Raw genomic sequence first — 21,956 nt, 5'->3', positions numbered from 1 at the left:
AAGCCATTCGACCGACCGTTTGACTAACCGAATTATTCTGTTTGCTTATTCTAATTGCAGGTACGTTCAATGCGGCAAATGTCCTGGATCGAGAGCCCTGAATCAGCCATCCGTGAATCGATCTCAGAATGCCGGGGCTTATCGCTATGTGACCTCTTGACTGGACGCACATACACATTAGCAGAGCATCAGTAGCTGTTGGGTTCATAATTTCAATTGTCTTAAGCTGCTTTGGCAATTAGTCGCCTAGTCGCCAGCGAGGTCCTGCAGCAGGACTATCGACCGGTTCAAGCTCCAATGACTGCCCACAAACACACAGCTTGAGACAATGGGGAGTGGGGAATGGGGAATGGGGGGATTGCGAAAGGGTTTTAGTTGGCAGACAATGAGCTAAGTCCACTAACTAACTAACGAACTTATAAACTAAACAATGCCCCGGGTCATTCAGGGCAGCAAGGAGCTGGTGATAATTTAACACGTCCGAGTCCAGAAACATACCAGTCGAAGTCCAGATCCGACCTCAAGCTGCAGTCCGAGGCACGTCGCATGTCTCATCATAATCAAGTGATGCCAGCCAGCGGCATAAATGTCAACGATTTGATAATGGAAACGAAGCTTCTACTCTGGGCTTCGGTGGCAGACTGGCGGAGGGAGCGTGGCAAATTCCTGGCTGGTCCTTGAGCGTGACACCCCCGCCCATCCACCATTAGTTTCCATTTGTTTTGGTTGGCAGGAACCAGAAGAATTGCTGAACGGGAAAAAACTCCAAGACAAATATTTGAGAAATTGCACAAGAAAATAAAAGCTGTTAATATCGGGGCAGGGATGTATGGGGGTCTGAACCCGAACCCATAGATGGACCATCATCATCCACCACTTTCGGATATCGATTTTGCAGCCACAAAGAGGGAAAGGAATATCTTCAGATGAGCTGGGGGAGCTGATTCCCAGCCAGACTCTGAATAGCGGTTTATTTAGCAACTTTTTGTTGCCTTCATATTTACTTAATACATTTTGTTGAATTTATACCAGCCAGCCAACCACCACCCCAAAGACGCGCCCACTCATAACTAACACATTTGTTTGGGAATTTCCTTTTCAATCAATTCGTGTGTGTGTGTGTGTGTGTGTGAAGCGTGTGCTTGTGTTTGCATTTATTACTCGCTTTCATTGGCATTTATTTTGGCCACCCCTCGCCTGCAGTCAGCGGGGGGGTTAAGTGCTGTGGGCGTTTCTGTCAAAGGCAGCGGGGGGCGGCATTGTCGTTCCCATTCTTAAAGGAATGTCCTCAAGGGGGTCCTTGAAGCGGGCGAAATGGAAAAGTATCTTGGCAGAAGAAACTTAAAATTAAAGAACCTCTGCGAAATCCTTTAAGGACTTTCTCCCCCTCCGCTCTCCGCTCAGAGCCATCCTCAGTCTCAGCTGTTGGCCCTAACGCAATCTCGTTCTGCCTTCTCTGCACCTCACTGATTACGGCTTTCTTTTTCCCTCGGTCATTCTCCTTTACCCCCCACTCCCGATTCTCCCTTTGGCCTTCAATTTTCTTTCTGCCTTTGCTTATTTGGCCAACTAAATCGACTTTGCCTTTGTGCCCTGCACACAATATGGAGTTCTGTAAGCGCAGATAAGTACATAGATGTACATGTATGTATACGGTGGGCACATACACACATGCATACCACATTCCATATCTCCCCTATGCATAGGGGAGACCCACACCCATACACTTACGATTTCAATTTGTTCGCTTTAATAATTCACAATTCAATAAATGCTAACAAATTGACATTGTCCAAAGGCCCAAAGAAAGATCGAAAAAGTTTCTATGGATTTCTGTGGGCTCCGTTTATGGCAGCCAACAACAACCCCGTAATCATATGAGCGCGGCAGTGGGATCCGTATGGGGTTTCTGGTGGGGATGGGGCTCGGAAAACCTACCAATTACGTATCCGAGGAATTAACTTGAGCGACTTTTATGTCAATTCAATACATTTCATTTACTCCACGAAATCTTATGTAGTCAAAGAAAAATGGGCAAGAGGGTGGTTGGGTTGGGTTGGGATGTTATGGGTGGCTACGAATGTGGGGATTTGCCTCATCGTAATCGCATCTCAGCATATTTTCAACGTAGTTTTTGCACAAATTCTCGGTAAAATTAATTTGTAATTTTAGTGACTTCGAATCCTGTGCGCATGCCCCCTGCCCCCTGCCCGTTGTTGCTCCATCTTTTCGCATATCCTGCGGCAGTGCTGACAAATTATGTGCAAATAAATTGCTTTTTGTTAAGTGGCTTTGCATAAGAAGTTAGAACTTGTGGTTTCCCTTCGCTCCCCGAATACATGAGCCCCGCTTGCGGGAGTTTCCCTGCGAGTCCTGGGTGTCTGTCCGTGCTCGGTTGTCGATGTGGACGTGGATGGCTTGGCATTATTTGATCGCACATGAATATTTAAGCTGGCAAATATTGCCTGCTGAGATACAGGGACACTTACCCACACCACTGATGCACTTGAGTCACATTCAATTTATTGCTATTAATAGTCCAGCCTTATGCATATCGTATGCTTTTCATCGTTCCTTTCGCTCAAATATTACCCATTTTTGCCAGGCATTATCCTTGTGGTCCTTTCTCAGATTGGCAATTCCCATGTAAATAAATGTGAGCCAAGCAATGGCTAATTAAAGTTGAGAATGATGGGCTATGCCGGTTGAGGGCTGATGACAATGGCTGGCAAATGTTTTGGAAAAATAAATGACAATCTTGGAGAGCTGGTGTTACCGCTCAGCGAAGGTTTTTTTTTATCGATTTTTCACCATGGGAGCTTCGATTGATTAGCAGGCGCTTTACACCTGTAATCTATCAAAGTCCCCGTAAATTGCCATGAAATTTACACTCGTTACCATAACAAACAACTCGGATCTGAGGCCAAATCGGGTTAAATGGCGCTATTCCCTCCGTCGCTCAGGCCATATTTTAATTAATAAAACTCGTTACAAGCGAATTTTCTATGCCTCGCACCCAGAACCCGCTCATTAGAAGACAGAGCGTCCGACAAAAATTGTTTAGACAATAGAAGAAGGTGGGCTGAGAGGCGGTCGCAAGCCGTTTCTTTTTACGAATTCTTTGTAGAACATGGGTCGAAAAGGAGAACAGAGTTCCATATAATTAATTACTGTGGCCAGGCGTTACAGCCACTTCTTGAGGAGCGAGAGAGCATTGAACGGTTTCCAAGACAGCCGCTACTACCTGTGAGTCGAACCCAAGTGATGGTAAAGATGGCAGAACCCCCCTGGCTGTGGCGAGTCATTTATATTAATTTTAATAACATTGTTAAGACCAAGCACGCTTGCGACTTGGCCGAATCTCCAGCTCCGCGTAGAGTGTTAACGACGAAACACTTTGCGATCTATGAATTTTTGAGCAGCCAATCAACCGGGGCTATCCATAATGTTTCCATAATTCTTGTACATGCCGCATATTAAAAACAAATTAGCGTTTTGTACTCCTCACCCAGCAGCATTTGTTTCGACCAACAGGGGAGGCAGGCTGAAAATATTTTATATGCCAGCTCTAGTACATCTGATTTGGAATGCAAGTTTTGGTTGCGTGTTGAAACGATTGCATTATGGGAAAGCTAAATTTGATAAATTTCGTGAATTTGGCAGTGCCATTAGCATGAAAATGGTTTTTAATTGACACATAATCGACCCCAAAGAGCCGGTTAGTTACAGTCCGCGGGCAGTTGATTGGCCTCGACAATGAGGTTCCACCGAGGTTCCGTGGCCATCTCAATAATCTATAATAATTGCATTTGTTACCCAATGTTGCATTTTGTGAAAAACACTCCAGCTCTCTCAGATTTAACTTTGACTTGGCCTTGGCTAAGCTGACGGAGAGTAGTTCCCCAACTGACACTAACAGCAATCGAAAGTTGGGCATATTAATTACTTTCTTGTTCCACTGCGATAATGACCAGGACAGCGGGAGTGAAAGGCCATGACCCACGGCCGGACACGGACAAGATGACTCAGAAAGGAGCTGACCAATCGTGGCGCGTCACGTGCCCACCGCTTTCCGCCCCGCCCACTTTGCAACTATATTTGGCGTACTTAGCTCTTCCCCCAACCGGCGAAGGGAAAACCTCAACTTGAACCAGCATGCCAATGGAGAAGGCCGGACTCTGCTCTGTGGCGGTAATTAATCATCATTAGATTTTCGTAAACGGAGCGGATTTTAAGTGGGATTTGCAGCTCAGACGGAGACAGGCGGAGACGACGTCGTGGAGATAACTGGGGAAGGACTCTATCAGGGGTCCTTCTCCCACTGAACATGCTCATTTAGTAATGATTTCTCTGTAGCCCAGCGTCCGAGGTTTTTCTCCTGCTGCAGGAGCACCATTTATCCTGGATGCTTGCGCATTGACAGCTCGGGTCTGCTTATCTGTCCTGCATTTGACATTTAGCATTAAAAACGCTTTAATAATAACGCAATAATAATAAGGATGCCTCTATCTGGCTGTCTGTAGCAATCTCCGCGGCAGTAGGGTCTTTGCCACCCGCAGCCGGCTCTCAACTAGATATTTATCAATTCATCAATCAACTGGCCGACAGATGGGTGGCAGTGGCAAGGACTTGCGAAAACTTTTCATCATTTTATTCGGGCAGACTACAATTATCCGAAAAAGCTCAAGTTCATCCGGAAATGGAGGGAGGATGGGGAGGGTGGGTGCTCCGGAAAGTCCTTCAAGGTATCATCAATCTCCCTTAGCCGCGTAAGCAAAAATGGCCGACAGGAAACAAAACTTATCAATTACAATGGACATTACGCCGAGACCCAAGGCACACTCGTACAAATCCCGCAAATGCATGTCATATTTAAAAAGCCAATGGTCAGGCCAAAGCTTCTGGCGCCCTGGCCATGTCATAGACTCTGCCGCGGAAGGAATGAATGTGGGTAGCGGTCTCCAGACCTCTTTGTGTGCTGCATTTGAGTTATGACTTAAGCTGACATTTCATTAGTGAGCATTAAGTGTTCTGCGAATGAGTTCAACAACAGCGGCGCTGTCATCATCGTTGGCCAGAAGACAGACAGAAGGGGGCATCGGTGAAGCCAAAGTGGAGCGGAGTGCTTCAGAATCTGCTGGTTCCGCTGGCTCTTATCCAGAGATGCCCTTGGTTTAATTAGTCGCTGTCCGGCTGGCCATAATGCGGCATTCACACGAAACCGTTGACCCAGTTTGCCGCATCTTCCCATCCTGCGCTGCCTCAGCCGCTCTATTAATTAAACACGTTATTTATCAAGAGCGAAGGGCTTGAGCTCCGGTCCGTTCGACCTAGCTGAACAAATTCGTTTATCGATCTCCGGCCCATTCCCTTAAGCCGCAGGAATTAATCGCGGAGTAGTGCGTGCTCCTATCAGAACGTCGATCTCGACTCCGACTAACAACAATCGGAACGGGTATATGTACGAGTATAACGAGTACAAAAATTAAATTCAAATTCAAAAGAAATGAGCCTGGGCCAGGTCCTGCTCAAGTGGGCACCGCCACTTGGATCTGAATGGAGCTGACCACGAACCAACTCAATGGCTACCAGACTGACTGACTGACTGGCTGAATGAATGAATGAATGAATGTGGGAATGAACGAATGAACGATTTGCATGCACACAAAACATTTGCGCATAACCGGGAAGCGAAAAATGTGCAGGCCAACGAAGAGCCGAGGATTGGTTTGAGTGGGTTGGAACGGAAAGAAGGAAATACTCGACTCTACTGCAGGTCAATTAATTAAGGCTAAATTAAGTGCAGCTGTGTAGTGGTCGAGTGAAGGATCTCCGGCTCCTGCTCCTGCCCCAGCTGGCGCTGCTTAGCGATTCGAGTGGCAAGATTATAAGCTCTGAACAAGCCCAAGCAAAGCATAAGGCATAAATCCTGGACTCCCGGGCTCCTGAGTCCCGTGGCTGCTCGGAATCGGTTTAGTTCGTTGACCGGAAGTCGGGCAACAAAAGTGCACTGAAAGTGGTAAACACTGCCAAGTCTGTATGGTTCCTGGAGTCCTGGCATGTGCAGATAAGCCGGCAAGCATTTGTATTAGTCGGTTTCGCTTGGCTCCAGTCCTGAGCCGAGGGCGATAGGCTACTGGCCCATCGGAACTGTTTTGGATACAAATGAACTCTGAAATAGACAGAGAGACATGGACAGGAAATGAAGGGTATCCCAATCTCGGCCGCATTCTCTATAAAAAGTAGCCGTAGTTTTCGACGAAGCCATCCATGAAGATCGCACCTCATAAAGATCAACTTGAGCGCGTCCGAGTGGCAAGTCTTAGGGTCTTGAGGCAACGCAGCATCTTGAGGGCGAACAAAGACTGCAGTAAACATAATGATAACCCAACAACGGCAGATAACGACAACCACAATAAAACTCAATAAGCAAATAAAGTAGCCTCGGTAGAAGGGGAAACGCGTCAAATTTGCATGCATATTGAAGATGAAGTGGAGTGGGAGTGTGCTGCACATTGTGATCGCGGAGCAACTGGACAATTGACTTGCCCCGTGGCATTGTAGGTGTAGCTGCGGCGGTACCAGCTAAAGGAGAATGAGCTGCGGGTTGCAGCAGGGAAGATGTCCGCAAAATGTTTGCAGCGATAAATTAAAGCGAACTAACTAACCGCAGCAGCGCGGAGGAGCTGCAACTGCAACAAGATAATGGCAAATGAAGCCGTAGGAGTTGCATGAAGGCGTTCTCCTCGTTCCCCCTCCTGCAACTTGTTGCGCATTCAAATGAGAACGGAGCTGACCACGTGACACGGCATCGGGCTACTCCAGAGTGCTCCACGCGAATGGCTTATCACGATCTCTGCACGCCGGCATCTTTTTCGGGAATGGGAATGGGGATGGTAATGGCGATGCGGCGGGCGGGGAACGGGAACGAGAGCCCACACGGAGGCACGTTCATTCAAATTGCATCTCCTCCTGGCATGGTCATTGTTTGAAGCTCCGTTTCGTCCGCTGCGCCTGCGCAGTAATTTATTTCATTTATATTTCGCAGTCTGCCTCGCATGCTGCGTTTTTATTATCATTGCATAAGGAAAAAATGTGAATACGCCTCGATTGTTGGACTCCCAGCTCATCTGGCGACTGAAACTCGCGGCTCTCGAAGCCAGAAAGCCATTAGCCGGAGACCTCGACTCGTGTTCCTTGTTGCCCGCTGCCAGTTCCTTGTCTGACATGTGCTTGCGGCTACTGTACACGACAGCAGGATGAGGATGGGAATGGAGGTGGGCTTGGGAAAGAGGAGCATATTCAGATGCTTCCTACACAGAATTGAGCCAGGGAATGGCATTTTTTCTGAGGCCTGGCAAAAGGATTCTGTGTTCTGTTCTGAGGAGGCCTGCTATGGATGTTCGTTAGGAGCTGCTTTTGATTGTTTTTCTGGGCGGCCACCAGGTTGAGGTGCACCTTATGCAACATTCGAAGAGGCTGATAAGTCTGGCGCGGCACCTGCTGTTAGCCCAATCGGGGAAAACTGCCTTTTTATCAAATAATTCAGTCGAATTTCTCCCCAGCAATAGCATCTGCATATCAATTCGAAATCCATTTCACAGTTTCATGCTGCGCGACCCACAGATTGCAGTATAAATAACCGATAAATGGCCAGTGGAGCCAGGGAAATAGAGACAAATGTTGGGCGGCAAGTGTCGGGCATCATGACAGTTGACATGTTTCACGAATCTTTGGTATCGGTGGGGCATCTTGTTGGCTGCAGCTAATTTTTTCTCACTTCTCGCGTTATGTAAGCCGGGCTGGTTTCCATTTTCTATGATTAGCATCACAATGGCGGAGAGAAGAGTTATGAAAGCTGTAAGCATTCATTAGGAAGACATTTAAATTAATTTGAGCCATATTCGATGGACAATGAAACGAAAGTTCGAGTCTTGGATAATTTCAAAATTTTTCAATCATTATGTTTTTTGTTTCGCTCATGCCATTAAATTTTTCTAGCTGAATAAATGCATGTGATTCCTGGTGTCACTTGGCCATAACATTTGCTGGCAAAAACAGAATTCGCCTCCTAAATGAAAGGCATCAGAAAATATTTATAAATGTTCAGGCACACTCGCAAATAACCAACGATTGTTTGCAATGCATTACAATAAAATGGTGTGAAGTAAATGCTGCAACTGACAGTGGCACAAAACCCCCAAAAAGAAACAAATGCAGCAGTTGAATAAAATAAATAAACCAAATGCGGTTAGCCGCAGTGTGTAACAAATTAAATTATTGCACGAGCAATCAGCACCAGTGCACTTTTCGACTTTAAGACAAGCAAATTTAATTTGACACAACGAAACAAGCTGTTCGTCCGTTAATAATATCAGACTCCGACTTTATTAGTTTTCGGCATTCATCAAGGGACTTGACTTTTCTAATATCTCCTCTCTTTTCAATTTTCAGGTATGTTTCTGGATGAATTTCTCACTGGCTATGAATTTCCCCAACGTGAGTTTAAACTGTGGCCATCTGGGCATTCTACACCCCGCCACAGCAAGTTTCAAAATAATTAATGGATAAAGCAACACAACACACTAGTTTTGATTCCCCCCTCACTCTTCGTCGGCCAGCTCACTTTCGTTTTAAAGCTGCCAGTTAAAGCCAATAAGCCAAAGTAACTGGGTAAACACATGTACCAGCAGCAGCAGCACCCAAATGGCCAACAATTTTTAAACAAGATAGAAAACACCCGGGAACACGTGTACACAAAGATACACAAAGATACGCCACATACACCCGCACAGCTTAAACTCTGTGAAAATAGTTTCTATAAAGGCAGCAGCAGAGCCAACAAGCTTGGTACACGTGCTGGTGGCTGGCCACGCCCACTAACCCACCGCCAACCGCCCACCGCCCACCGTCTCCTGCCATTGTTATTATTTATGCGAGCCAAACAGCAGCTTCCGTTTGTGCCACATGCGGCTGGCGGAGGCATGCAACACACGGTGGACAGGAGCGGAAGAGAAGAGCATTTAAAAAATGCATGCAGCGAAGGCCTTGACTGCAATATGTTGCCTAATGGCGGGCGTACTAGCTAGCCCCATTTTTATAGATTTTTTTACCAGGTCAGCGGAGCAGACAAGTGGGGGCAGCAGGGCGCTCGGTCGTTGGCTTGTTTAACATTTTCCACAATTTCCTTAATCACAGGCTGCTGGCCTAGGAAACACAGCTGCTACGCGCACTACCCCCCACTATCTACCCTCTACCCCCTTGCATGCCATTAAAAGTCAACTGTTTGTTTGCCAGCGAGTGAGTGTGCGAGTTTGCGAGTGTGTGAGTGCGCGCCTCAAGTTATGCTACATTCGGTGGCGGTTCGCGGAGCCTCTGCAACATTTTAATTGCTTTACATAATGCAGCAGCAGCATAGCTATGCATAGGAGGTTGGTCAGTGGTGGCTTCTTTAATATTGCTGCTCTGCAGTTTTTCATTATTTTTAATTGTTTGTGCAGCCATGTGTGCTGGCACTAAAGGCACAGCCAAATGGCTAAATTAATTTGGAAAGAAATGCAATCAAAGCTGAGGCATTGAGTGTTGCGATTGGGCTGGCAAATTAGAGGGAAATATTCTTCCACCATCCAACATCATTATTCACATGCCACACAGCCAACTTTGCTGCTCCCCACGCAGCATAATTACCACGCGGAAACTTTTTGCATGCAGTGGCTCCTGCTCCCTTTCCCCACAAACAGGATCAGCGGGAACAACACCGGCAGGCTGAAGTAAACTTGAAAAATTCTGCGCAGGAGCAAAAGTTCCTCAAGACGTTCAGGGTTCAGAAACAGAAGCAGAAACATTAATAAAACCGCAAGTTTCCACCCCTTGAAGGCAGGAAAAAAGAAACCGAAAGTTTGGCCACTTTTCAATTTTGGGAGCACTTCAACTTCCACTTCCAACCAGGGTCAGCTATAGCCAGTCGAAACTGAAGCTGGGAGGGAACTTCAAAAATTTAACGACTCTCCAAAGACCACTAAAAGCCTGCGAGAAAGGAATCCGGCAAAAGAGCAGTGCAGGAAATTTAAATTATATTAGGGAAAATGAAGGGTCTGCCAGCAGACCCTCTGTCCGTCTGGACTTTGGCAATCGGAGCGAGTAACAAATAAACAAAACGACAAAGCTCAAAGCTGAAAATCTACACAAAGAGCCACTTGACCAGGGCAGAAGCAATTGAGAGAAGAAAGACGACATGGAAATAGAATGAAAACTTTGCTTTCAAGTCGCTCCAATTAAAGTTGCCCAGATGGAGACCGAGATGGTGATGAGGGAACGTATCCATCCCGACCCCCACACCCCACCCCTCCCTTTCGACCATGCTATTTTCCCACATTCGTAACGCGAAACTTGTAATGTATACATGGCAGACATTCCATCAAAAAAAAGTACACCTCTCACTCCCACTTTTCACCGCCTCACCCAAAAACTTTTCTATACACTCGCATTATTTTCTGGCTCGCCCCCACGTGACGAGAAGTTTTCCACTCTCTGATGCCATATTGTTGTTGTACCTCAATAATGATTTGTTCTTGTTGTTGTTGTTGTTGCCTAGGTCGTTCATGTTTCGCGTTTGCATAGCAACTTTTGTCAGCTGGCAAATTGAATGAGATTGCTGCCAAAGATGGAATCCAATTAGAATTTGAATCAAAATAGAAAAGTTCCTTTGAACAAGGAGCGGAAAAATACGAGCACGAGAGCATTAAAATCGTTCTAATTGCTTCAACCAGTTGGGAATTGTAAAGGCAGCGAGAACTGAAGGCTTGTGCCTCGTACAGCAGCCCCCATTCCGCCCATTTCCCCCTTCTAAGCAGTCATTGTTTGAGGCGAAACAAAGGAAAGAGCTGGCCAAGCAGCCGTAGAAGACCATATCTAGCCGCAAACTAAACCCTCGAGTGCCCCAAACACTTACACACTCACACACACATACACCAGCGAGGAAAACCGAGCCAAATAGCTGGGTTAGGCTAGGTCATGTTGTCAGCTTGTTGCACTTGGCCCGGGGCTCATTAATAGAGCGATTACTTTTTCTCTATTTTGTCCACACACTTTTACAGTAGCAGTGATACTATATAGGAGCCTTCTTATACCGTTACAACTTGAATACCATCATAAGATTATGAAATATGGAGGAAATGTAGCGTGTATCACATACAGCGTGTGGAAATCATTAACAGGAAATGAACATAGTTTTTACTTAGTTTTTAATTTAGGCCTGGCTCCTATTTTCACGACCTCAACTGTGCTGATTCGCATGGGTGTGTCACACTTGACTTGTGTCGCGTCGCCTCCTCGGGTCGCTTGTTGACACTCATTGAGACAAAAGTGCTTAACTGCCTGCACTTTTCCGGCGGCTGCGAGAGCAGGAGGCTAAGGAAACTACGAGTTTTTCTCTTTCGCTTTTACCCTTGTTTTTAAGTTTTCCCACCCACAAACACACATACACACTGGCGTGCAGATAAAGCTTTTATTTTCTGCTTAATTTGTTTGTAGGCTTTCGTGCTGGGGATGCGAAAGGGGCCGCAGACAATGGCGCCGCCCCCATTCGCCAGCTCTTTCTCTCTCTCTCTCTCTCCATTTGGGGAAATGGGTTGCATAACTGAAGGCGTTCGCGAAAAATGTCAAGCACCTTGGCTGGCATTACGACACGTAGAACGACGAAGAAGGTTAGGCACGCCTGACATGCCGTGAATTATGGCGAGCTGGGAGCTGGGGGAAGCGGAATGAGAACGAAATGGCCTGAAAAGTGTGTGTTTTGGCCCCTTGGCTGCCACTTTGAAATGTTAATGAGCCGCAAGCAAACGCCAGTTATCTATAGCCTACTTTCGGTCGGCATCCGGCCCAAACTTTTCGCTGCATTTCCTTCCATTAACACACACTCACAGCCGTGCTGCGCAATGCTTGTGTATAATTTCGCTGTAATTTCCACCGAATCAAATGGCAAAAGGCAAGAAATGGCTAAGAGCCGACCCACTTTCGGAGCAACCTCCACTGGCAACTTGCATTGGGAAATGTGTCAAATAAAGCGTTAAATTAGATTTCAGTTTCGCCGCTTTTTCCACCATTCATTTGCCCGAAAACTTTTGACTACTAGGCTGCGTCGGAGCAAATAAATCTTCAGAACTTGCAATTTTCAGAAACTGTCACTTGACGTTTATTACTTTCCCGCTTGACAAAGAACCAGAAGTTATGCCAGGCCCGCAATCGGGTTGGCGCTTTAAGGCTTAAAGACCATTACTTTTTCTCCACATTTTTGGTGGCAGAAAGGGGTGGCGCAGCGACGCTACCTAAACATTGGCGGCAGGCATGACACGACAAAGTGGAAACCGCAAAGTATGCGACACACTGGGCTGAGAGCTGGGAGCTCGGAGCTGAGCGCTGAGACATCGTCTAATAGGATTAGCGGGGAGGGGCTACTAAGTAGGGGAGTTTCGGGTGGGGACGGACGAAAAAAATGAGCTCAAATCGGTTGGCTTGCGGTTTTGGGGCCGTCGTCTGCTGAACTTTGCATGCCACAAAATCAATTAAGCAGCGCGCCATCGCATCTCGACTCCTCTCTCTGTCGGTGGTGGGGGGGAAGGACTCTCAAAAGCTGTCACTGCTAGTTTCTGGGTCGATGCGGATGGTGGCTCCTCCTGAACAAACCGGGTCAGTGCTGAAATTCGATTAACCCAGCCGCAGCGTACGCTACAGCAGCACGCTGCAGATGCAGAAGGATGGATTTGCCCGTCAGCCCCAAGGGCTGTGCGGAAGCACAACATCGCAGAAAACAGGCTTGAATCAAAGTTTGATCCTCGCCAGCAGCCGGAAACCTGGCCGCTCACTAAGACTGAGGTTAACTAGCACACAAAATTGAAACTAAAGCAAACAAAGCGGCAACTTCTTGTTTTCCTTCGTCGGCTCCTTCTCTTCAACTTTTGGCCCGTTAAAATATTCGCATCGCGTGCCTTTGGCTTTTTACCTTTATGTCGTGTTTAGCATTAGCGTAGCTCCTTGCTCCCGGCTTCTTTCTCCCAGCTCCTCCTGGGCCATATATATCCTGGTCGCCTGGATCTGTATCCGTCGACACATGAAACGTGACTAAGCTGACAATTGTGTCGAAGTAAATCCAAGTTTTGTGAGCCCGACTAAATAAATCTCCTAGGCGAGTGCAAAACTTTGACAAACAAAGATTGTAGATGCGCATGGCTTTGCAAATGACGCACAATGGCCCATGTGTGTTAGTATTAGTAGTTGTGTGTTTGTGTGTGTAGGCGTGGCCGGGGAGGAAGGTACATACATGACAGGCGACATAAATAGTTGGGCAGCTTTGGCTTTAGCTTCAACTCGGTCGGGGACCCAAATTTAATAAACTGTACACATTTACCTATGCCGAGGAATTACTTGACCGTACCGGTACAAGGAGTTCCCCCGTAAACTTTGACAACTTTGTGCTAGTGTGTGTGTGTGGCTCTATTTATATGTCAAGCGCAGGCGGTGCAAACACACACGGACACGCACAGAGATACAAAGCAGCGTGGCTGTGTTGGTGCAAATATAAACAGAGACTGTACACGCATACAGATGGCCCGCATTATGCTATCGCCCGGCCGCACCCCCTGGGTGAGGGTCAAGGGGCGGGGACAGGTCAAACTCGGCCTGTAACTGGATGCAATCACACACCCAGGGCTCTAATACACAGACACGCCATAAACAAAGCGTCCAATTGTCAGTTTAGGCGCCTTTTGTTTACTTCTCTTTGCATCTGCCCTGCTGTCTGTGGCTGTTGCTTATCAACAAAATGGCAGCAGCAGGACCTCCAGCTTCCCTAGCATCCCCACCCTGCTCGTCACAACAAAAAATCGCAATCCCTGTGCACATTGCGTATACGCAGTGTAGCACACATGAGCACTTGCATTTATTCAATGCCGTTCAGTGCGGACTACTTGTTTCTACCTGCCATTATTGCTGTCTCTCTGGATTATTGTTATTATTGATGGTGCCGGGGTTTTCCTGCAGCGTAATGAGCTAGAAAACAGAATTCCCAATCGATTAAGCGATTGTCATCACCTTTTCCTGCTCCCGACTGCCGACTGCAATGCAATTTCCCGCTTGGCATCTTTATCTTTCGTTTCTCACTCACTTAACTCGGGCAGAAGGAAAACAGGACAATCAGAGAACGAAACTGTAGTTAAAAGGCGTTTCAGCACTTGTCAGTTTACGCCGCCCACCTGGGAACGCAGCAAGGATCTACTCCGGAGTCCGGACCCGGCTCAGGTCGCCTCATTCTCATTCTCATTACTCCAGACTCCAGCTTCCAGCTTCCAGCTTCCAGCTTCCAGCTTGCACCTTCACCCTCTGCTAGCAGCAATTCATGCTTAACTGACATTTCAGCTGTCATACCAAAAGTGTTTTACATTTCTCTCTCGTCAAGTGCGAAGGGAGGGGGTTGGAGGAGGAATTTGCCGCTGCCGAAGGTGTTGGCATGCCCCCGCTGCCCATTGTTGGCATGCCACAAGCAGCTGGTGTCGCTTTTCGATTCCCCAACCAGCCCTTAATTTAATTAACATATTTCACTCGGCAGCGCGTGCTTGTGCCGCTCGAATGTTTGCATTCCAGCCCCGATAATGCGGTATCCCTAATTGAAGTTGCCCCGGACTCCACGTTGTTAAAGTCTCTTTAATTTAGCCGAAAACTTGCCGAATACTTTTTGCTATTTTCGCCGATTTGCCATTTCGGGCTGTGGTCGCTTTTTTACAGAGTGCATTATAAAAGCATTAAAGTGCAAGCCAAAAAACCATAACCGAAAAAGAGGGGAAGATGGGAGGTGGGTAGCAGAGGCAGAAGGAGGAGACAAAGCAAGCCCAGCAGGAGGATTCCCTTTGTCACACACACACACATAGAGGGGGGAACATTTGGCTGCGCAGCCTCCTCCTCCCGCCCACTAGCCGCCCACTAACCCGCCCTTGGTTATCACTAAAGCTCGCCTCGCTTTTTCATGCTCCGCCTGACGAAATGCCATTACACATTTTGCGTACCCTAAAAACAGCAGCGGCAACAACTACAGCTCCAACTACAACTACAACTACAGCGCATTCGCATTCAAAATGACAAGGACAAGAGAAGCGCCGGCAGAGGAACAACAACAGGAACAACACAAACAAACAAACAGCAGTGGGGAAAAATAAACGCTGGGGGTTGTAGAAATGAAGATAAGCTGCTTATCAGCGCCATTCCCAGTAGTTGCCCGTTGTTCATTCGCCTGGCTGTGCTCGGCTCCTTCCATGGTCTGGATGCTTCAGTTTCAGCCTCATCCCATCCCATTCCAGCCGATTCCATCCCATCTCATCCCATCCTGGCACATCCTGCCACATCTTCTCCTTCTTCTTGCCTCCGACTGCGCTTTAAGTGGTCGCTTGGCATTCGCATTGGCTCCCAGTTCATGGCAGCTCCTCTACGCCTATCTGCATGTGGATATAAATGCGGACGGGGATGTGGATGCGGATGTGGATGTGGATGCGGATGCCAACTGGCAGGCAAACAGGCGACAGCAGCAACGAGCAGTGCAGAATCCTCTCTGTTAGCCACTTTCGTTTGGCCCCCTTCGTGGCATTGTCATCGTTGTCGTCTTTTTTTTTTTTCCATTTGGCTAAGCCCTTGACTTGGCCAGAGCAAGGTGATCGAATAGAGTATACCCAGCACCCAGTACATACCTTATTTGGCATACCTTATAGAGGCTAAGTTTCCGACTGTTCTTAAATCATATTCCTTGCTGCAATTAAAATATTACCGAACCAAAGTGCCAATATACCCACCTGTGTGTGCCGCCACACTGAAGAATTGACATTTTCGCTCTACTCTTGCTTAATATTAATCTAATGCACGCAGTACGCCACGAACTTCCCCCACTCCCTCCACTTCCTCCACAGATGCTATGTGTATTCAAATGACGCCATCGCTTGTGCATGCAAATGGGGCTTGGTTAGCTACTTTAGCTTAACTTTTGCGCTTTATGACGATATAATTGGAGGGCAATACAGCGTCAAGGAGGTTAAGTTCTTTGGCTAATGCTCAGCTCTTGGATGTGGGTAGTGTGGATAGTGGATGCAAGTGCCAATTGCAGCGCTTCACTCTACAAACCCAACCGCGGCCATTTTTAATTTCCATTCTCTATGCTCGCACAATAAGCGCCTTAAATCCGAAATCTAATTACACGCAAAGCAAGGACAAAAGTCCACAAATATTCCCCGCCCAGTTTTAATCACAGATGACCGAGCGACAGAACAACTTTGCCGCTGCCAATTTTGAGTGAACATTTTTGGGGCAACTTTTGGTGCTCTTGGTGCTTTTGCTGCTGTGTTTAACCGCGTGAAATAATCTTTGCTGGCAGGCAGTCGGTGCCAAATCCTGCCGCCTCCTTTCCCCAGCTTTGTTGTTGCTTCCGCCGCCGCCGTCGGTGTGGACCGCGTTTCATTATAACGATAATGCGCAGGTCCTGCGGCAATCCGGGCAGCAGGCCGAGCATCTCGTCCGAGGCAGACAAGTTGGTGTCATATTTTCCGCAGCTTAAATTTCCCACAGCCAGGCCAGTGGCCACTTGTGCGTCCAGATTCTCCTTCTGCCCCTGGTCCAGCTTAGCGAAAAAGCAGGAGGAAAATGTGGAATTGTCTCGGCCTAGCGCAATGCGATTACGCCAATGGCGCTGCAAGGAGCTCCCAGGACCAACTAACTAAGCCACACGCACACATAAACATTGCGACCTTCGCGGAGTGGGACGACGGATACGATTTTCGCGCCCGGCAAATCTCAACAAATTTGAAATTTGGTTCCTTGGCCGTTGGCGCTTCCGCTTGCTGCCGCTTTTTATTGCCCATTTTTTTCCGCTATTCTGTCCTCTTCTTTCGCTTTTGGCGTTTGAATTTGTTGAGCATCCTGTTTGCCGTGCTCCTTCGCATACCATCCAAGCGCGGATTCCCTCCAGTGCCACCCATCGAAATGCTTTTTAAGCCTACAAATGAGCTTAAAATTTTCTATGCGAGTGAATGCGAATGCTTTTGAAATTTATTACAGCGCAAGGAGTGAAGAGGATGGGGGGAGGCACACACACTCACAAGAACGCACACATCGACACCCCCAGAGTGGCGCTATGTGTGGGTGAGAATCAAAGGCATGTGGCAGTGGCACTCGAATTTCGTCGTCCTCGTTCTCGGCGTCGCCTTCTCATCGGCATTGAAATTTTTGAGCGCGGCAAATTGAATTTCATTTGAATGTTTTTCCCTTATTTCTATTTGTATCTTGTTACTCGATTTTGAAATTGCCTTTTGCCCGGTAATTTTCAGTTTTTAGAGTTTTGTATCTATTTCTTGCGCCACCCTGCCTGCCCCACTGCCTGCCACATCGCATTTCCATTCGAGCTTTCCGTGTTTGTTTGTTTAGCAATGCCCCAAAAATGAGGGGCTGCCAAAGGAAGATAAATTGAATTTTCTATGCTGTTAAATAATTTCATTTTGATTTGTTCCTTTCGCCTGATTTTTGTGCCTGGCTTTCAATGCGAACTGATTGCAGCTCCTCCCGCTCCGGCAAATCCATTTGTAGTTTAAAAATTCACGAAATACTTTTAGTGTCAAATGTGCAATGATTTCGCCATTCACACAGCGAATGCAAAACGAGAAAAGGCTCACCCTCTGCAAAAAATGTGATTTATCATCGGTTTTTATTTTTTATTTCGAGGAAGTGCAATGCAATTAAGCTAGAAATAGATGTTCTATTTAAGTAGCTTACTGCAGTGCAAATATTTGTGGCACGCCCGACAAATGCTAACCATATTTTACTTTTGCAACCTATTTTCAGGCTTCCTCCTGGAAGGAGTCACGCCAACGGCACCACCGGATGTTCCGCCGCGTAATCCGACAATGAGTCGCATGCAAAATGGTCGTTTAACCGTTAACAATCCCAATGACGCTGACTTTGAGCCATCTTGTTTGGTGCGAACGCCATCGGGCAACGTTTACATTCCTAGTGGAAATCTAAGTGAGTAAAACCCAATAGATCGCTATCTCCATTCCCAAACCCAAACCCAAGCCAACCCACCATCTGCATACAAATCCCATTTGGAAAGTGGGCCGCTCGCCCGCCCGCCATTCTGGCTGTCTAAAAGCTTCCGCAAAGCAATTTTTTCAGCCATATGCAAATCCAACCCGCAGCGAACCCAAAAAAAACCAGAAACCTCCCCGTTCCGCGGCGACCATCAAAAAGCCACTTGACTCATTTAAATGTTTAGCGCTCGCATCGTGCACAAAAATTCCATTTGCCATATTGCTATAAAAATGCAAAACACAAAAAGAAAAATCGAATCGGCGGAAAAGGGAAAGGCCGCAGCATTTTGCAAATTTTCAGCTCTTTTGTTTCCCAAGCGCCATGCGCCTAAAATGCCGCCATACATTTGCCATTTATTGTTTTTCCAACAATGTTCTTGGCCCTTTTTCCTCTGGGCTCTCAGTTCAGCTCAGTTCGGTTCGGTTAGAGTTGGTTTGTTTGTGTTTTCGCTCTATGCATATCCGCAAGCAGGCTTTGGGGATAAAAACATTCGAAAGTGGAGTGAAAATTGTTGGCAACAGCAATGGCAACGCTGCCGCGGCGGCCCAAAAAACCGAAAAAAGCCAAACGACCGCAGGGGCCTAAATAGAAGGCCTGGAAAAAACTGACAAACAACTGCGGCTCACACATGGCGATCGAAGGGAAGAGCATTTATGGGTCTATTAATTGAATGGGGGCCACATCGACGGACTTTCATTAGAAGGATCCTTGATGATGCATTTCACTCTCCTGTGAGCTGCAGCTCTCTCTCTGCCTGAAATATCAACAAATGCGAGAAAGTAACGAAAAGAACGAAGCGAAGCACATTGTTGATCTGTGCCACGCCCACCGTTCCTTCACCGCCCACCACCACCCACTAACTTCTCGGACGACCAGGAATTCTGGTCCAGAATCGTGCGAATACATTTGTGTAGCACACTTTTGGACTGCTGCCACTGCTCCTGCCTGTCTGTATACGTATGTGTATTTGCTTTGTGCAGCCTTTTGTTTTCTTTTTGCATTGTGCAAATACACACCCTCGCACACACTCACAAACGCTCACAAATACCCACGCACCACGTTATAGTATATATGCCAAGCTTTGTCTTGATTTTGCTGCGTGCCACATAATTTTGTGTGTGTGTGAGTTGCACTCATTTTTTATCCAAGACATTTGTTTTAGTCCTGCGAGAGCGCAGCTGGGCGTTTGGCTTACTTTCCGCCTGTGATTTCGAAAGTTTCGTGTTTTAGCCGATTGTGGCCTGGATTTAATGTGAAGTTTTGGCCGGCATTCGGAGCACTTTAATGTGGCAGTGGCACATCGGTGCGGCAGATGAATTTTGCATATGACACTGCCTAAGTGTTCTTTCTGTCCGCCAATTTGCATTTTGCATATCGTTTATAGGCCGTCCTTGTGTCCCTCTCCTGCTGGCCCAAAGTGCAATTAAATGACTATTTATGAAATTCTATTTGCATTTATGCATAAATTGATAAACATTCTAACCTGCCAGCCGCAAATGCAGCAGAGGGGGGGATGCCCAGCGGAGGCTCCGTTGTCATCGTAACACAAATATTGATTAAATTCTATATCAAATTGAGATTCAGGTTGGCCCACACACACACACACACACGCACTCATCGCTGCGTGTGTATGAATAAACATAAAAGGCACACACAATCACACGACATTTGGCAGCGTCCTCTCCACTCAGTTTGTCCTGCCCCGCCCCCCAAAGCTGAGGATATTTTCATTTCAATTTTTCCACCAGTGCCAATTTTTATGGAAAATATTATTTGTTGACTTCTGGCACCCGAAAAACGAAGAGGAGCAGAGCAGGCAGCCGAACTTGCAAATGAATGAATGAATCAGGCCGGCAGAAAACTGGGGCCTACAGCATGAGTTATTTTTCGGGAAAATGCTGTACGTAATACGCTGTATGTAGCTTAAAATTTCTGGACGAGATACTGTGCGCGAGATGAAAAAATGCTTATGCACCATATGCAAATATATATAAAAATGGGCATTCTGCACGATTGGATACACACGCATCCCGTCAGCGAGCGAAACAAAAGTTTGGCCAGGAGTTAAAAATACATATACATGTTCATATATACATATGTATGTATGTATAAGTACATTGCAGCAGAAGAATTGCATAAATTGCCACAGCCAGAGTGCAAAAAGGACCATTCAAAACAAAAGTCGGCATATTGGAGCGAGGTGGCAGCATTGCATTGCCCTGCTGCGATTTCGAGAACCACCAGCTGCTCCTGACTCCGATTCCGATCCCAATCCGAATCGCAGTTGCGCACCTTAAAGCTTCGATAAAACGCTGCCGAGATTCACGTTGTGATTGGGCCGTGCTTCACACCTTAAATAGTTTATGTCCTGCGAGGGGGGATAGTGGGTTGAACCGGCACAATTGCCGTGTCCTGCACTTGAAAAGGACGACTGAGCATTGGCCATGCAAATGTAAACGGCTTCCGCTGGCCTTAAAAACTTTTCAGTCCTACATCTCGCCGCACTAGACTGTTGCTGCCAATGCCTGCTACGTTTTCATTATAATAACAGGCCATTGCGGCATTTTGATGCGGCAGTCTGTGCTGCCCCTCCTTCCTTCCTTCCTGTTGCTTTAATTTTTCATAGCTCTCGAGGTTAGTTTGCAGAAAAACTTTCCGCTGTCATTGACCGCTCGCTTCCACACTCCCAGAAGGCCAGTCCAAGTGAACCGAGCCGAGCGGCTAGTTCAAGCGCCTAGACTAAGGCCATCCCGGCGTCTGCAGGGGAGGTCCTGTCTCCGCCCGTCCCTGTGTCCTGTGCCCTTCAGCCGGCTGGGCTCTGTCCAGTCGAGACTCGAGACTCGAGAGCCGGCAGTCCGAAGTCGAGAGTTGAGAGTTGAGAGTGTAGTTCACTGTCTATTGGCCGGTCGTTATTGCTTTCGACTGGTTCTGGTTCTGGTTTATCGCTGCTGCCAGCCATGGAAATACTCGTAAATTTGCGAGCATTTTTGCAAAACCTCAACTGACCTCCGCCCCCGACTCCTTCCCATTGGTCTGGGCGGCGGAGATCCCTAGAAAGTGCTTTAAATTTGTATAAATATAAGGGGATGGCGTAGTAAGGGAGGTGCCAAGAGATATGGATAGAGCGAGAGCCGGCACGTTTTGGTTTTTGCCGCTATGGCGCTGCTGCTACTAAATTCATTCATAATGGGTTTTTGGCCCCTTTCAGTGCGGCAGTGGCCCCCTCGTCCCGTATAGTGTATATACATTTAACGTTTTTACGCAAACTGAAATTTATTATGGCGCAGCATAGTAATTTATATTTTATGCCGACTAAGTACGGAGCCCTTCTCCTTGGCACCCGTTGAATGGATATGTGCCATATCCTTTATCCTGCACTTTTCACGCACAATTTTAATTTTATCTGCAGCGGGGGAAAGGCAGGTGGCGGTAATGGAGGCGGGCCAGGCCCATATCCATATCCATTCAATCTCCGTTTCGGCTGTCATTTTTTGTGACGCAACAAATTGCCTTCGTGTTCCGCTTGGCACTTAACTTGCCAGACATATACATACATATGTAGGGTATATATCGTATGTGTGGCCAGCGGGAGAGTGGGCATATATCAGCACACATGCATTTGGCCACGGCCATATAGCTGTAGCTATGGCTTTGCCTTTGGGCTTGACTTTGGCCATAGGTAAGAGCTGTGGCCATTTCGGTCCTCGTACGTGAATTTAAGTTCAGCTCCCGCCGCAGTTGTTGCTTTGGATGTGGCTGTTGCTGTTGCTGTTGCCATTGCTGCATTTATAGACCAGGCAATAACCATTTGGCAACTAGAAATTGGCGTTTTATGTTCGCCT

General features: G+C 47.1%; 1 protein-coding gene across 5 annotated transcripts in view; it reads left to right on the top strand.

Moving 5' to 3' along the window:
* Positions 1–21,956, top strand: part of LOC6616551 (teneurin-m) — a 115,631-nt gene that overhangs the window by 49,760 nt on the left and 43,915 nt on the right. For all 5 annotated transcript variants that reach the window (XM_032718887.1, XM_032718886.1, XM_032718885.1 and 2 more), the window contains exon 2: positions 17,869–18,048. In XM_032718887.1, the coding sequence (XP_032574778.1) occupies positions 17,869–18,048 (180 nt within the window). The remainder of the gene's footprint in view (positions 1–17,868; positions 18,049–21,956) is intronic.

This window comes from Drosophila sechellia, chromosome 3L (assembly GCF_004382195.2).
Source record: "Drosophila sechellia strain sech25 chromosome 3L, ASM438219v1, whole genome shotgun sequence".
Classification (NCBI taxonomy): Eukaryota; Metazoa; Arthropoda; class Insecta; order Diptera; family Drosophilidae; genus Drosophila; species Drosophila sechellia.
Note: the sequence above shows the minus strand (reverse complement) of the source record. Positions and strands in the feature narration are given on the sequence as shown.